This window comes from Thunnus thynnus, chromosome 5, assembly GCF_963924715.1.
Source record: "Thunnus thynnus chromosome 5, fThuThy2.1, whole genome shotgun sequence".
Lineage (NCBI taxonomy): Eukaryota > Metazoa > Chordata > Actinopteri > Scombriformes > Scombridae > Thunnus > Thunnus thynnus.
Window position 1 is genome coordinate 28232629 of NC_089521.1, and position 15894 is coordinate 28248522.

The 15894-nt window shown below is 37.6% G+C and overlaps 3 protein-coding genes across 6 annotated transcripts in view; 1 reads left to right on the top strand and 2 right to left on the bottom strand.

The window, feature by feature from the left end:
- Positions 1 to 338, bottom strand: part of LOC137183454 (calcitonin gene-related peptide-like) — a 30367-nt gene extending 30029 nt beyond the window's left edge. Inside the window, exon 1 of one of the 4 annotated variants that reach the window (XM_067590534.1) lies at positions 246 to 291. In XM_067590534.1, coding sequence (XP_067446635.1) covers positions 246 to 260 — 15 coding nt within the window. In that variant the 5' untranslated portion in view covers positions 261 to 291. Of the gene's footprint in view, positions 1 to 245 lie in introns of all 4 variants that reach the window. The other 3 variants (XM_067590535.1, XM_067590532.1, XM_067590530.1) reach the window with 3 other exon arrangements.
- A 1438-nt stretch (positions 339 to 1776) lies between these two features.
- Positions 1777 to 6995, top strand: psma1 (proteasome 20S subunit alpha 1). Its single transcript, XM_067590536.1, has 10 exons — positions 1777 to 1879; positions 3917 to 3961; positions 4061 to 4162; positions 4714 to 4817; positions 4906 to 4994; positions 5305 to 5375; positions 5543 to 5672; positions 5971 to 6050; positions 6249 to 6353; positions 6675 to 6995. The coding sequence occupies exons 1-10, from the start codon at positions 1877 to 1879 to the stop codon at positions 6735 to 6737; spliced, it is 792 nt and encodes a 263-aa protein (XP_067446637.1). The 5' UTR covers positions 1777 to 1876; the 3' UTR covers positions 6738 to 6995.
- A 109-nt stretch (positions 6996 to 7104) lies between these two features.
- Positions 7105 to 15894, bottom strand: ric3b (RIC3 acetylcholine receptor chaperone b). Its single transcript, XM_067590537.1, has 6 exons — positions 15646 to 15894; positions 13003 to 13223; positions 12616 to 12694; positions 11603 to 11696; positions 10907 to 11037; positions 7105 to 9293 (listed from the first exon to the last, which is right to left on the bottom strand). Exons 1-6 carry the CDS (start codon positions 15761 to 15763, stop codon positions 8788 to 8790), a joined length of 1149 nt encoding a protein of 382 aa, XP_067446638.1. The 5' UTR covers positions 15764 to 15894; the 3' UTR covers positions 7105 to 8787.

Consider the following 15894-nt stretch of genomic DNA (forward strand, 5'->3'; position numbering starts at 1 on the left):
TTGTTGTTTTCCATGATGAGAAAAAGTCTGTGTAGTTGTGTAAATTAGTCACAAAATGGAGTTAAGTTGAACTGAAGAGAAGTAAACTGCATTAAAGTAATCATAGACTTGCAGCATTTCAGTGTTAATATGTCTGTGCCTTCATATTTATATAAAAGGCAGACAGTGCAATCTGGATTTTCATTATCTTTAATCTCCATAAGTAGGATCAAAAACCACATAAGAGTATACTATAATATACCCACCGCTGTCGTCTGCATGACAAATTGTTCATCTTTCTTCTGGAACTTTTTGTGCGTGGGGGGAAAAAAATCGATTTTGTGGTCCTTGACAAAATGTTCACAGCCAAATAATTTTCTAATTTACTGCTGCCGCCTAGTGTTCATGCAAAAGCACTGCAGCTGTGGACTCAAAAAAAAGAGGCAATTCAGTAAGGAAGCTCCCACACAGACCTGCACCCTGGTTTCTGTTGCCCGATAAATGTCATAAGGAACTAAATACTGTTAAAAAAAATACACCTTGTTTTCATTTTGTGGTAAATTTTAAGATCAAGATAATAAAATCCATTTTTAGGGCACAATCTGTGTGATTATCATAGCTTTTATTTTAAGAGAATATCAACTTAACCTACATGCAACATAATTCAGTTTTTGAATATTTTGCCACTAACGATTAGATCTTCTCCCTCCGTTGATATCTTTAAAAGACCCATCTCTTCTTTTTAGCCTTTTAATTGCCATCATGAAGAGATGGCTGACCACATTCTGGCTTTTATTTGTTTGTATTTTATCTGTTGTTTGTGTTGTGATTTTATCTGATTTTCTGTCTTATTTATGTCTGTGTTGTTATTTTGATCCTGTCTTTTTGTTCGATTGTAATCATCAATCAAATAATCCCATAATTGAATCTCTCTGTAAAGCACTTTGGTCATCGTCTGTTGTTTTTAAATGTGCTCTATAAATAAATTGACTTGATTTGATTTTTGTCTTTTTTACATAGAATATTTTTTATTTCATTTGTTTGTTTAGCTTTAGTAATTTGTGGCATGTAATAATTTAATGTGATAATGTCGGTTTTGGCCTGAAATGTTTCAAGATCACAGAAAGACATAGAGAAGTTTATCTTTAATAAATCTCCATACGAACTGTGGCTAGGGACAGCAAGAACAAAGGTAGGTAAGAACAAACCTTTGTGTTACGTAATGAATCTTATACTTGCAATTGGTAAATTCCAAATTACATAAGGCAAGATTCTTTCCCTTTTTAGCATCAAATTCCCTCTTTGTGTTTCCCTGTTGAGCTGCAGTGGAAGTATAGTAACAAAAAGAGGGACATTGGCACTAAAAATACTGTAATGTTGAAAGATATCTACTTGATTTGACTTATTTCGACGACTGAAGCTTCAAATAGCTTCAGATAAACTTTGAAATACATCTTTGCACCGAAGGAGGACTGTGGATTTTGTCCCCCATCACTTTTATTGTAAGTCCATCATGAAGGGATCTTCTAATGGTCAGTATGAACAGGAGGAATGATTACAGCAAGAAAAAACAATTTCAATGTTCATTTGGGCATCTGACTTTTGTTTTAAAACAAACTTGAAAAATTGTGAACCCGTCCTATGAATACGACTTTGTTGATTATTTCTATTTATTTTACACATTTCTTATACTTTATTTACTTGACATATAATTATTTTTTCGCAGTGACATTTTGAATTGCACAATAATGCACATTTCTATTTAACTGCCGAATGTCATTCAATCGATCACTGATTTGATATCGGGGCTCTTCTCTTTTCCCTGACGTCGCGTCCAGGAAAATAAATCGAGTTAGGAGCGCAGCACAGGCAGCGAGCGGCGACACCTAAAGCAGAGATGGTAAGACTGAATTAATTTGGTGTATTTTGATCAATATAACATTATATAATATGTATGCACAGTAAACATATCACACAGCAAGTTCATATATTAAAATGTATTAAGAATCCCAGAAAACAGGGATAGTTTGCTCAGAGGAAGCTAACGTGACTGAGCTAACTTTTGGCTACACTGTGAGTAAGCAAAACACATCGTTAGCAGCATTGATGCCGGTTTAATGTCTTTCCAAAGAAACTGTTCACAGCTGATATTTTGTAGACAACAAATTAAATGATGTTTAAAATTACACCGGTGTATCCTGTATATAAGCTGAATAACGTAGCATGATTGCGTCGCTGTGACCAATTTTTTGAGTGGTTAAATAATTAGCAGGCTAACGCAAGGTAGCTAGCATAGGCTGAGTTAGCATCTCATAAGCTTGCGCTCAACTGTCTTTTACTTTCGTTTTCCTCCAAGATAACTCATTTGCGTTTGGCTACAGACAATTTAATTAATTTTTGAAGCGCACGAATGCTTAATATCAGTCATCGGTCACTGATGAATCAGCAAACTAGTACAGTCGGCATTATATCCAGCTAATATTAGTGAGCGGTTAGTATAATGCAGTGTTGGAAAGTAGCTAAGTGCATTTACTCAAGTAACGTTACTGTATTTATGTACAATTCGGAGGTAATTGTACTTTACTTGAGTGTTTTCATTTTATGCTACTTTATACTTCCACATTTCAGAGGGTAATATCGAGTTTTCTTCTCCACTACATTTATTGAACAGCTTTAGTTACTTTTCAGATTTGACACAATGGATAATATAACAAGCTTTTAAAATACAACACATTGTTAAAGATTAAACCAGTGGTTTCCAACCTTTTTGGCTTTTGACGTCTTACAAAAAGCAGTGTGTAGTCGGGGTCACATTTCAGATGTCTATGATTTGTGAACAGCTCCACCAAATAGTGATTTTTTCCTCTAAACTTCTCACATGGTTTCATTTCAATAAATGTTCAAATGGCCCAATATTTCACCAAAATTAGTTTTAAATCTAATTCAGATTAGAGAAAAAGTCCAAAAACTGAAATCAGATTTGTGTATCAGAATTTCCTCTCCCGTTAATCATCTCACAACCCTTCAGATTTATGTGGTGACCCTTTGTGTTGTGAAGTGCTGGACTAAACTAGCTAACTGTATATACACTCACCAGCCACGTTAGGTACACCTTATACATTTTTAGTTTCTGTTGACATTGTCAGAAAGGTGATAATTCTACTTTGTGTTTATTAGTGAGGACATAGTAGGTGGTGGTGGTGTACTGGGGTGCATTGTATTGAATGGTGGTCATAATATTTTATCCACTGCATTAACATACATGCAAAATATCAGGAACACTTTTTAATATAATGCACTCCAGTACACCATCACCTCTTCTCTGCGTGTGTGTGTAGCTCAGCCCCACCCTCGATCAAGCAGACACACACCTGCAGCTCTTTATACATCCGTGACAGAGAGGAGAGAGACGGAGACAGCAACCCACTGCGGTTGACGCCCAGAAGCGTCACGAAAACACAGCAAAATAATAAGAAAATACAGGCAGAGAGCAGAGTCTCTTAAGATAAATACACTGCCACACACTTCTAGTGGGTCATAAGTGATGATTGAGAGGGATTACTTTTGTATGAGTCTCTACATTGTTTTTTAAGAAAATCCTGCGTAGTATACCTTTTTTAAGTAAAGGCTTTGATACTTCTTCCATCACTGGTATAATGCTCGTAGTCGATTGCATGATGCCGTATAGTGGGGGGCGTACACAAAGCTGGTCTTATTAATAATTCAGTCATGTTAGTAATGTAAAACCTCCTACTAGAACAGTCCAGGCTGTCGACAGGTAGAGAGCCTCATGCGCTCGTCTGTAAGAAATAGTCCGTCATTGAGGAAAACTACCGGCAATGCAAGACAATTATGTAAGCTCAGCTGTTGTATTATATCATTATGGTTCTTTTCTCACTTTCAAATCATGATTTGTTTGTTTTTTTTCTATCTTCAGTTTCGCAATCAGTACGACAACGATGTGACAGTATGGAGCCCACAGGTACATTTGCTTTGCCTTTTCTCTTTTTAAGTATGTGATAAAGGGCATGCAAGAGCTCAGTGTGTTTAACAAAGTTGTTCATGTTCATGTGTTGTCCAGGGCCGTATCCATCAGATTGAGTATGCCATGGAGGCAGTGAAGCAGGGGTCTGCAACTGTAGGACTCAAATCCAGAACCCAAGCAGTCCTGGTTGCACTAAAGGTACAATTATATTAACGTAATGTCTGGTCTGATAAGAATGATTTTATCTTGCCTCAGTTGTTCTTTTCCTTTGCTGCTACTTTGCCTGGTTTTTTTCAGACTTCCACCTATATAAATGTATAAAAATGTTACCAGTAGTTTCAGAAAATATACCAGTTTGCCTAAAATATCTTTTTAAATGTCCCATAAAAATGCATTCTCAGTGATGTTGTAGTTATATCAATTACATGCCTATAAATGCACGTCAGAATCTTACTTTAAAAAATCCATCACGCTGAATAAATCATGCAGACCTGCCTTCACTATTAAGCATTATTCAGATGAGTAAGAGGTGTCAGATTTTTTTTTTTAACTCTCATTAATAATAAACTAAAGCCCCTCCTAATGTTAAGTGTTGCCTTGACACTTTTTTGGATGTCATTCATGTCGTGTCAACATGACCTTTTAATATTTTAAAACACACATTTTCCGGGAAGGCATATAGCAAAGTACTGAGCACATTCAGAAGAAGAGCAGTAGATCACAGGAGTGTTGTGTCTCTGTGTCTGCAGAGAGCCCAGTCTGAACTGGCTGCCCACCAGAAGAAGATCCTCCATGTCGACAACCACATCGGTATCTCCATTGCTGGACTGACTGCTGATGCTAGACTGCTCTGGTAGGTCACAAATACCTTTTTGTGGTCTGGATGAAACTGTGGATAAAGAAACGTAGTTAACATGATACTAACACCTTCTCTCCAACAGTAACTTCATGCGTCAGGAGTGCTTGGACTCGAGATTCGTCTTCGACAGGCCCCTCCCAACGTCACGTCTCGTCTCTCTTGTCGGCAGCAGTATCCTCACAACTGTTAGCTTTATGCTCTGGACTAAAAATGTCATGTTATTTTGGTTATTATATCACCAATATGAGAAATTACTAATGGATAACTCATAATGCTGGTATACTTTAGTGATAACGTGGACTTTCGTCTGCTCTAACCTGCATTTTGTTGGGAAAACAAGCCAGTTGTGGATATTTGAAACGTTAAATTTACTGCCCACTGTCATATTAGCTAGAAACTAAATAACTGAGCAGATGTTAGACCGTCACTGGAAAGTAAAACAAGTAAGCATGGCTGCAGTGATCCTTGACTGAACCCTCAGAAACCCAAATCCCAACACAGAGGTATGGAAGGAGGCCCTACGGCGTTGGACTCCTCATTGCTGGCTATGATGTAAGTTTTCTCACTCCTGTTGTTTGTTAAATACTTTATTTTATTTTTACATTGATAGGATTATCTCTTGAGGCCCTTGTGAAAGAATAAATGTTATCTTGATTTGGACTGGAACATAAAAATGTGATGTTACCTCTTATTTATTTATTTGTTTTGTGTTAAACCAGGATATGGGACCTCACATCTTCCAGACCTGCCCGTCAGCCAACTATTTTGACTGCAAAGCCATGTCCATCGGAGCGCGTTCCCAGTCTGCACGCACCTACCTGGAGAGATGCATGGACAAGTTTGCCGACTGTAAGATTAAAAGCCTCATATTCAGAAGAAACCAGTTGTAACTAAGAGCTCCGTAGTAGCAAAGTTTGCAACTGAACATGAATGATGTTATAAAAGTTGCATCTTGATGAGTCAGGATTTTAGTTCATTTATGTTCAATCAAGGTGTCTTTATTTGTGAGATGATGACAGCTTTGGACTTAAATATTTTAGTCATCACACCATCAGTTCTTGTGAAAGTCAGAGTACTGAACACTCCCTCGCTTGCTAATCAGTAAGTGGAAAGACATGCATTAAGAAAATATGATTTTTGTTCTCAGGTAACCTGAATGAGCTGGTCCAGCATGGCCTCCGTGCTCTCAGAGAAACCCTCCCCACGGAGCAGGACCTCACTACCAAGGTACAGATGTGACTCTACACAAATCTCACCACACAGAAGATCCATTATCTTAGTTTTCTTACATGAGACATAAATAAAACCTGTATCTGTGCACTCAACAAAGAGATGTGACACAAATACCAGAGCACAGTCACAGTCTTTTTTTTAAAATGTAATAATATACGGTTAATTTCAGAGAGAAATGTTTAAATCTTTCAGAATGTTTCCATCGGCATTGTGGGGAAGGATATGGAGTTCACCATTTATGACGATGATGATGTTGCTCCATTCCTGGAGGGACTGGAGGAGAGGCCACAGAGAAAGGTATTTATATAATTCAGTCCAGACTCATACTTAGTTTCATTTGAGATAACAAATGATTTAACTTTTCAGTCATGTTGTTGAATCAGCCTGCAACAGAACTCTGTATCCTCTGAACACTGTTGGTTATTATATTATTATTTCCCCATTTCGGAGTCGAGGCAAATATTTAAAGAAATATTTTTTTAATTGGACGATGATAAACATTTAAAACAAAAACAAGATGTGACACCTATACAACACGACACATTTCTGTTGTATTGAATATTAATTTTAGTCGTCGACCCTGAACTTTGTGTGCTGAAGAACATTTCTGTGTCTCAGGTCGCTCAGCCTGCAGATGAACCCGCCACTGGAGAGGCACCTGACGAGCCAATGGAGCACTGAGGAAGCCCCGTCACTCAGCCGGCCAACCAGTGATATACCTCCTGTTATCATGGGGGGGGCGGGCACAAACCCAGACCAACTTGACACTTATTGCAACTCAAACAGAGCAATTTTTAGAGGGGAAAGATGTTGTTGTGATGTGCCACTTGCTAAACTGTTAATCCAAAATATTCTCTGCTAACATCAATCATTGTGATGTTGCTTTTGTATGAGTAAAGTGTACCATTATACAAGTAATAAACTCTTTTTTTGAATTAAGCTCTTTGTTCTTAATTGCAGTTTAATTACTTTTAATTCAAGTCACACTATATACTGTGAGAGGAAAAGAAATCAACTAGAAGCATTGAGGGAAATGAAGAAAGTTAAAGACAGTTATAGTATTTATTTTAATGATCAATAGACATATTGATGTGCTTTTCTGAACAGTGAAGAAATAAATTATATAAAAGTAACAACATTTAAATAGAAGTTCAAACAGCAGGTCTGTTGAAAATTGAAAGGTTTGTTAGTGCAGAAGACGACATTTCTCCACTTTACACTTTATCTAGAACAGAGACAACATGTGTCCAACAGGTCTTTTCCCTTTTTTTTTATCAATTCAGTGCTTCTCTTTACATTAAGGGTGTTAAATTAACATACATGGGGCCTCATTTAAATGTACTTAAAACATTATTTCATATGCAACTTGGAGATAAAGACGACAGAAAGTTTAAAAACTGACAGTGATCTATTAGTCACGTGCTTGTTACACAAGGCACAACCGTCCCTGTGTTTTAAATATGGTGCGTCTGCGTTCATGACATGGAAGCCAAAATATAAAGGCAAAATTTCCATCCACATTAAATTTTCCACAGCGAAACTTGTTCAAGTTTGAGCACTTTTTTTTTTCTGGTGTATTTTAAATTATTTGTAGAACAAACGTCACATGTTTCAAAGTTTTCTGATTCGGTCTTTTCTGCTCCTCATTTAAAAAGTTAACTCTCTGAACTGATGCTTCCTGAGAAAAAAAGCTTTCACAAGTATGATAATTAACAAAGTACTGGTTGTCAATTATTGTCATTTAATTGTTTTACATCATATGTGGAGCTGAAGTCAAGCTTGAAGCAGAACCTTATTAATAGAAATTAGATTAAAAACAATATGAATTTCTGCCTTTTGGAGACTGACGTGATTTAATATTTAAGAGTGAGCGATAATTTTAAAAATGAGGCTCATTTTCCTCCAAGTAATATCTTGAGTGTCACGTCTTTTATGACCATGACTTATGATTATTTTCATTATCGATTACACTGTCAAGGAATTGTTTGGTCTACAAAATGTCAGAAAATGGTGAAAAATGCATCAATCACTGTTTCCTAAAGCCTAACGTGACTCAAACGTCTTCTTTTGTTCCAACCAACAATCTACAATCCAAAGATATTCAGTTTACTAACATAGAAGACTTAAAAAAAAAAAAAACAGAAAATATTCACATCTCAGAAACTGGAATCTGAGAACTTTGACATCTTTTTCTTGAAAAAAATGACTCAAACGATTATTTGATTACCAAAATAGTTGGTGATTAATTGTCTGTCGATCGACTGATCCAGTGGTTCTCAAACTTTTTCACATCAAGGACCTTTAAGATAAGATAAGATTAGATAAGAGAAGTTGAGATTTTGTCTCAGGGTCCCTCCTCTGATAAGATTTTTGCTTTTATATGTTTTATTACAGAAAGTGTATGAAACTCATAAATTCTGTCATTGGATGGAATTATGGTGAAAATAAATTATTCCCCTGTTTTGCCCCTGAACTAATCATGTAATCAACTAATGGCTGCAGCTCTAAAGTACCGTGTAGTTATTCCTTTAAAGCTAAATGATAAAACTGATCTAGTGATATACAGTAACCAGCATACAAACGTTCTCACTTATATACTTCAAGTAAAGATAAACAAGGCTAGAAATTCATGCTATCGCCAACTTTCATGCTACCGTCCACATATTCTGATCAGACCGGATTATAAAAAGCTGCCCTCAGAAACCAGGCCCAGGTTCAAGGTTCAAAGCAGTCAGTTTAAGTCTTTCTTTGCTCTCCTCCTCTTGTTCCTCCGTCTGACGGTGCTGCAGGCGGGTTCTGTCTCCGCCGGCGAGGTGGAGGAGGTGAGGTCCTCGATCTTCTCCTGCTCCATCATGGTCGTCATCTTCAACGTGAGCTCCAGCTCCTTCAGGACTCCGGCCAGGTCCTCCTCTGGGACACCCAGATCGATTTTCCTGCCTCCTTCCTTACGTTCATGCGAGTTCTTGCTCTCATTCACGCTTAAATCGCCCCGTGACCCCGCATCCTCCTCACTTCCTGCTGTAAGAGAAGATTCTGTCACAGCGTCTGTACTCAGACTCTCATTTACGTCAGCTTCTCCTCCACCTGTAACATCCACAGGAATGTTTTCCACCAGGTCGGCCCCTTCAGCCTCCGTCCTCTCAGCCTCGGTCTCTGACTGCGGACTGTGGTGTTGCTGGTCGTGCTGACAGCAGCAGCGGGAATGTTCCCAGTACTGCTGAGGCTCCTCTGGATAATCTGTGAGTAAAATTAGAGAAACTTATCATTCATTCAGCAGCATTTCCTTGAACTACTGTGTCTTAAAGCAATCTGCAAGTCACACAGTTACAGTCTGGAGCTCCCACACTTCAACTTGTGATACCATTAAAATCAATAACCTGTAGATATACACAGGGGTACTTCTAGTTATTGCAGGTATTATTTTATAATTGAAATTTGTATTTGATCCACTAACTACAAATCATGTGCACTCCAGGTGTTTAGATGGTTTCAGTTCAGTCAGTACATCGTCAAAATTAACTTGTAAATGCTTAAGAAAGCTAAAACTATACACAGAACATCATGTCGCCTTTATTTTTTATAGAAAATTACGTTATTTTATTAGTGTAGTTGCAAGTCATTTCTCCAAATCAGCCAAATCTCTAAATTTCCTTGCTGGTGCACTGAAATACTTGTGTGAGTCAGCTGTGGAAAAGCACTACATTAGGAAATTAAAAGCTAGAAGACAAAGAATAAACAAACACTGACGATGAGAAAATGATTAAGCTGAATTTGGATGTTTTATGCATCAAAAAAGTTACTATTAAATGACAGAATCAACCACAAGTGACTGAAAACACCACAATTCTGCTCACAACTGCAGAACCAAACAAAAAAATAAGTCTCTTGACGGTGTTTATGTGCTGTTTTAACAGTGAAACACTGGCTGGTAAGCAGGCAGTAAATCATTTTAAGAAGTTCTTTGACAAATTTACAATGTCTGGGTCAGAGTCTGATCGATAACGACAAGTATGAATATATACGTCTGACGCACAATAAAAAATGTTTGGATGTGATTGATTCATAGAAGCGTGGTTGTTTGAGCCGCAGTGTTCAGAAGAGGAAATACAGCAGAGACGTGCTGAGAGGGAGAGACTCGGGACGACAGCAGACGCTAATGTTAGCTCGGTCTTGGTCGTAAGTACTGATGTAACTTTGAGGTCAGAACTTGGATTCTTTATTATCTCCAGTCATTGACAGTAAAACACGGGATCTCAAAAGAAAAAGTGGAATTTCTGTTGCGTATATAATCGTGTTTTCCGGACATTTCCACAACCAGGTACGGAGCACTTCATTTTCTAACGCTAACTTCAAACAAATTAAAAAAGATGTGAAGAAATATCAAATGTTTGATTGTACATGGAACTACTCTCCGGAGACTGAAAACGTGATCGCTGTTATCAGCCATTGGAGCCATTTCTAAACAAACTAACATGCCCAAACTCTTCATGATGAAGGAATATGACACTGACGGGTTTATAACGTAGGTCTACGGCACGGAGGAATACGATAAATCAGGCTTTGGCTTTACAATACTTGTAAGTGGGATGAATTCATTGTTGGTTTGTGATGAGATTTGTTGACAATAAGGAAAAAAGAGAAAAATCGCCAGGCTTATCTTTGTGGGACGTGAACTCCAGTCTGAGGCTTTAAAAGTTGGAGACATTACATAATGAATCCCCTGATCTACACATTTTTCTCACCACACAAGATAAACAGCGCGCTACTTTCTAAATTGCCATAGACATAGATCGTGTGCTGCACAATTGTCCATATAAACTGAATGTATATCCCAAAGAGACCGGCCTGACCTTCCCAGTTGTCCTGGGCCTTCTTCTCCGGAGTCATCCCCTCCATCAGCTGGCCCTCCTGCATCACCCGAGTTATCTCCGTCAGCTGCTGCAGGAGACTCTCCTCCTGGTCCGCCGTCACGCCCTTCACCCTGCAGCACCGACACAAAACTGAACACTCACTGCAAACTACACACACCTCCTTATATTCTTAAATATAAGGAGCATATAAATGTCTTCAAAAATGACTGTTATAACCGTGTAACAGCCGTCATTGTTTCCTTTAGTCTACCATAGATTTACAAATTTAACCCATATTTTCAAAACTGCTAAATATTTGTGAGGGTAATGTCAAAGATGATTATAGAGCTCTCAAAAGAACAAATACTTTCACATATCTCAAATATGGGATAGATTGCACCACAGGACTAACTAATAATAGAAGATTTAGAATCATAAAAGGACACATGAAAGTGTTAAAAACAAGCAGCATAATAAGAGGTCATTGTCTGAAAGTGGGAGAACAAATAGCAGAAGAACACGAGAAAAGGAAATTAACTCTGCATTCATACTTTAATTTGTGGGAGTGTGTTGTGTGGAAGAGATTATTGTAATTAAATCAACAAATGGGTTCAATGGAATCATTCCTGTCAGGGAAACAGAGGGAGGAAGCTGACTGATGAAATGACTCCTTCATAAAAAAAGGCACACACCCACCTGTCAGGACTGTGGTGGGCGCTGGAAACAATGTTCTCCATCACCAGCTCTGTTTCTCTCAGCTTCTCCTGCAGCTGGGCCAGCTCGAAATCAGCTGGAGGGCAAAGAGTTCAAGGAAATCAAGAAGACATTCAAGGAAGTTAAAGTTTGTTTTGAACAGAAGTGAAACCAACATGTGCAAGAAGGTTTCACTTGGTTCAGAGATTTAGACACAAGCTGAGCTCCGAAGTACAGACAAAGACAAGTGTAAGAGGCTACGATCGTTGGATAATGTATACGTCTTGTCACCGTTCATTTTCTGATGATTTATAGGAATCAATATGCCAGAAAATAACCAACATTAATTTATTTCTCATTAGGTTAATGCACCAAAAAGACAAATGTGCTTGTCAGCTATTAAGACTAGATGCAAGTTAAGAGCTACAGAGAAGCTTCAATCTATTATAAAGAAAATGTTCCTTTGATCATCTGGGTCACATGACTTCCTTTTGAAAAAAGGAAAGTGGATTTTTTTTTTTCTAAAAGGTTTTACCCACATAATCTTTATCTTTTACAATGACAACTTTATTACATCAAAATCTAAACTTCTTTGTTTTATTTTGTCTCTTCTTATGTTAATTTCTTTGCACTCAGATCTTTCAGTCACATCTCGTCACCGTTCAGAGTTTTGTTTGTGCTGTTTTTATTTTTCTAACTGTTGTTTCACAGAATTCGTTGGATAATGATGACCTAAGATATTCATAAAGGTTGTACATCGCTACAGTGCTGCAGTGTTCAGAAAATTACATCACATTACATCCATCTGGCAGACACTTTTGTCCAAAGCAACTTATAATAACAACAAGAGTTAGATGACATCACAATTTAGAAGCGAAACCGTCTCAAACAAACAGCTAAAAGTGTGTCTAAGAGGCAACGGTGCGTGTACTGTTAAAGAAATTAGATGTAAATTAGTGCTAAAAGTTGCTAAAGGGATTATTGTAACTAGTCAACTGTGACTGAGTGATACTCACTGATCTTTCTCTTCATGTTCTCTGACCGAACTGAAGGAAACCTTCCCTCTGACGGCTTGTTGTTCCCCTTAGACGTGATCTAACAGAAAAACAATATCAGGGTTAAAACTCTCAAAACACAAACTCCACACAAATGTACAACAGATCCCACAGTGGAGTGTGTGTGCTCAAAGGTTCATGTCTGCCAAACATCATTATTATTTTAAGTGAATTTAACAGAAGTTTAAAATACTCTGAGAGCAGATTTTAATCCTAAGTGTGTCTGAAGTTTTATTTATGTAAAATCTTTAAATTCAGGACTGTTAAAGGAGTATTAATGCATTATTGGATTGAAACTTCTTTACAGTTTCTCATTCAGTATCTGTTACGGATCCATCACTGTTTCACCTTGAACAGTATGTAGAGGATGTAGAGTAAGATCCCAAAGCCGTACACAGGGATGATCTGTCCTGCCAGGTTGGATTTGCCGGCGGTTCCTGCCCCCGTCCCCGCTCCCTTGGCCCTGGCTATGGCCTCAGGATTGTGAGCCCTGGAGAAGCTGGACGCCGCGGCCCTCTGGCTTCGTCCCTCCGGGGCCGCTTGACGGTGCATCATCGGAGGGAAGCGACCTGGACGACGTGCAGGAAGAGTCAAACACAATCTGAATTAGAAGCACTATATGAATATATATGAAGAATGTTCTCTTAATGCAAGTCCAGGATTTTAAACATATGAAAAATTATTGATAATTTATAGGAATAATAAAATTGCAGACAGTTTTGACTCAAAAATATAATTTTACATCTTCACAGGATAAAAAAATGTATCAGACTCCAAAACATGATAATTAACAAGTTAGGTGATAAAAAACAAAGCTTCTGAATACGATACAGTTCAGAAAACAATAGATAAGAGGTTACAGTTAAGAAAATCTAACCTTTGGGTGAACATATACACATGTATTTTGGAAAGATATACACAACTGGGTTGAAAATGTTTTCCATTTATATATCTATTATATATATCTATATTATATTATATATTATATATCTAAACATGGTCAAAGAAACAAATACTTCATACTTGGCTTGCTAGATCTTCTCAATTTGATCATTTATTTCTGTTTGATCTGGTTCGTTCAGAGTCTCAAATCTATAAAATTACAACACTACAATGATGTGTCACATGTCTATATTTGGGTTTTAGACTGTTAATCGGATGAAACACAACATAGAATTTTTCACAATATTACAGTGATTTATAAACTAAACTATCAATTGATTTTAAAAAAAAACCCAGCAGATTAAACAATAATGAAAATAATTGTTAGTCACAGCCCTACACTGAATACACTGGTATTTTATACAGAAGCCCAGAGCGGCCATGCTTGCAATTATTTTTTTAATGCTGGTATCTCGAGACCACGACTTAATTTATCTCTTTATCTCCAGAAAACAAAAGGCAGATTTCTTGAGATAATTTATCACAAATGGAGCTCATTCTCATTGGTTCATTCCTGTCTTCTCCTCTCCACGTCTCCGTCACATGGACAGCTCAACTATTTAGATCAAGTACAAGAAGCCTTCAGGTGGCTCTTCAGGTCACGGGTTCAAATCTGTCATCCGTTGGTTCTTATTCTCTCTCCACCACACTTTCCTTCCTCTCATGAAGTCTAATAAAATGAAAATGCTTGAAAGGTATTGTTTGGTACTTCTACATGAAACATCCCATCATATTATGACCAAGTGTTAATCAACCTCCCACTTAGCTGTGACACAGATGTCATTAAAGGTACTCCTAGATCTGACACTTTCAGCTTAAACTAAGACGCCATCTTTAGATGCTCTCATTGCACTCCTGATCTCTGATAAACAATAGAAGTAATAACAGGAAACAACTTTTTGTTCTCTTATGATAATGGGGTGATTATCTCGTTATCTTGAGATAGCAAAGCTCATTTTCTCAAGATAATGAAATTATTAACTCATGATCTTGAGATAACAGCATTAGGAAAAAATACCACACTTAAGGAAACTTAAGAAGGCAAAGTTCCCATCCTGAGTTCTTGTTAACTTTTACAGAAGAGCAATAGAAAACATCCTGACTGGAAAAATCACAAACTGGTGCATGAGATGTGCATGGCCTGCAGCGGGTGATTAAAACCACCCAGAACGTCATCGGAACCCATCTACTGAGCATTAGTGATATCAGTGAGGTGCCTGTAAAGAGCCCAAAGGATACTAAAAGACAACATCCATCCCAACTACAGCCTGTTCAATCTGCTGCCGTTTTTGTGCCACCAGACTACAGATCGGACCCCTCAATTCATCCTCCGCACTCAAATATAAAAAACTTTTATTTCTATGACTTATTATTTATTAATCCATTTATATAATTTCTGTTTTTGTGAGTAGCATAAAGGGACCACAAAGTACATTTCGTTATACAACCTTGTGTTAGAAAATGATAATAAATAAATTTTGAATCTTAAAGATAGCAACAACAACAACACAGCTAAAAAAAATAATAATGATAAAAGATAAGATAAAATACAAACTGAATTGTTTTTATTTTATCTTATTTCTTTATTTTTCAAAGACAGTGCTCATTGATCAAACAGAAAAAAAAGAAACTGTAAGTGAGCCAGTTTGCCTAAAACACTAGTTTTCATCGGTTGTGCCTGACCAGATATTTAAAAAAGGCACCTTAAAACTTTGATAAAATTATGTATCTTATAAAATGCTTATGATCATAATAAATTTATACATAATAACTATTTTATTCATCCCATTTATATTGATAAAAGTAGACCAATTTAGACTAATGGAGTGTTTTTAGCGCCCTCTTCAGGGAGGAGAATGTAACTGCAAGGACGCTGATACCCCGGTGATGCACAGTGCGCATTTTGACTTCAAATACATAAAAATAAACATTATATCACAACCTTCTTTAGTTTATAAATCAAAAACTTCAACCGTCTATCTGAAAGGCCAGCAAACACCGAGCTGAAGCCATGTGAACGATAAAGAGAACCCGTGAAAGGTGACGCACCCTCCGGCCGCTCAGCATCCTTCCTCCCGCGGGAGAGCAGCATTTTGGGGAGCAGCAGCGCGACGCACAGCACGAGACACGTCGCGAGGGTCACCTTCTGAAATGTTGACATCGCCATGCCGACAGGTAAACAGGGGGGAGAAAACTACAAAATTAGTGACAGGTTCACGGTGAGAAAGCGGCGGAGACGGTAGCTGGTTGCTTCTCATCCATCGGTTGAACTTCCTTGTTGATTGGAGGAACGGAAGG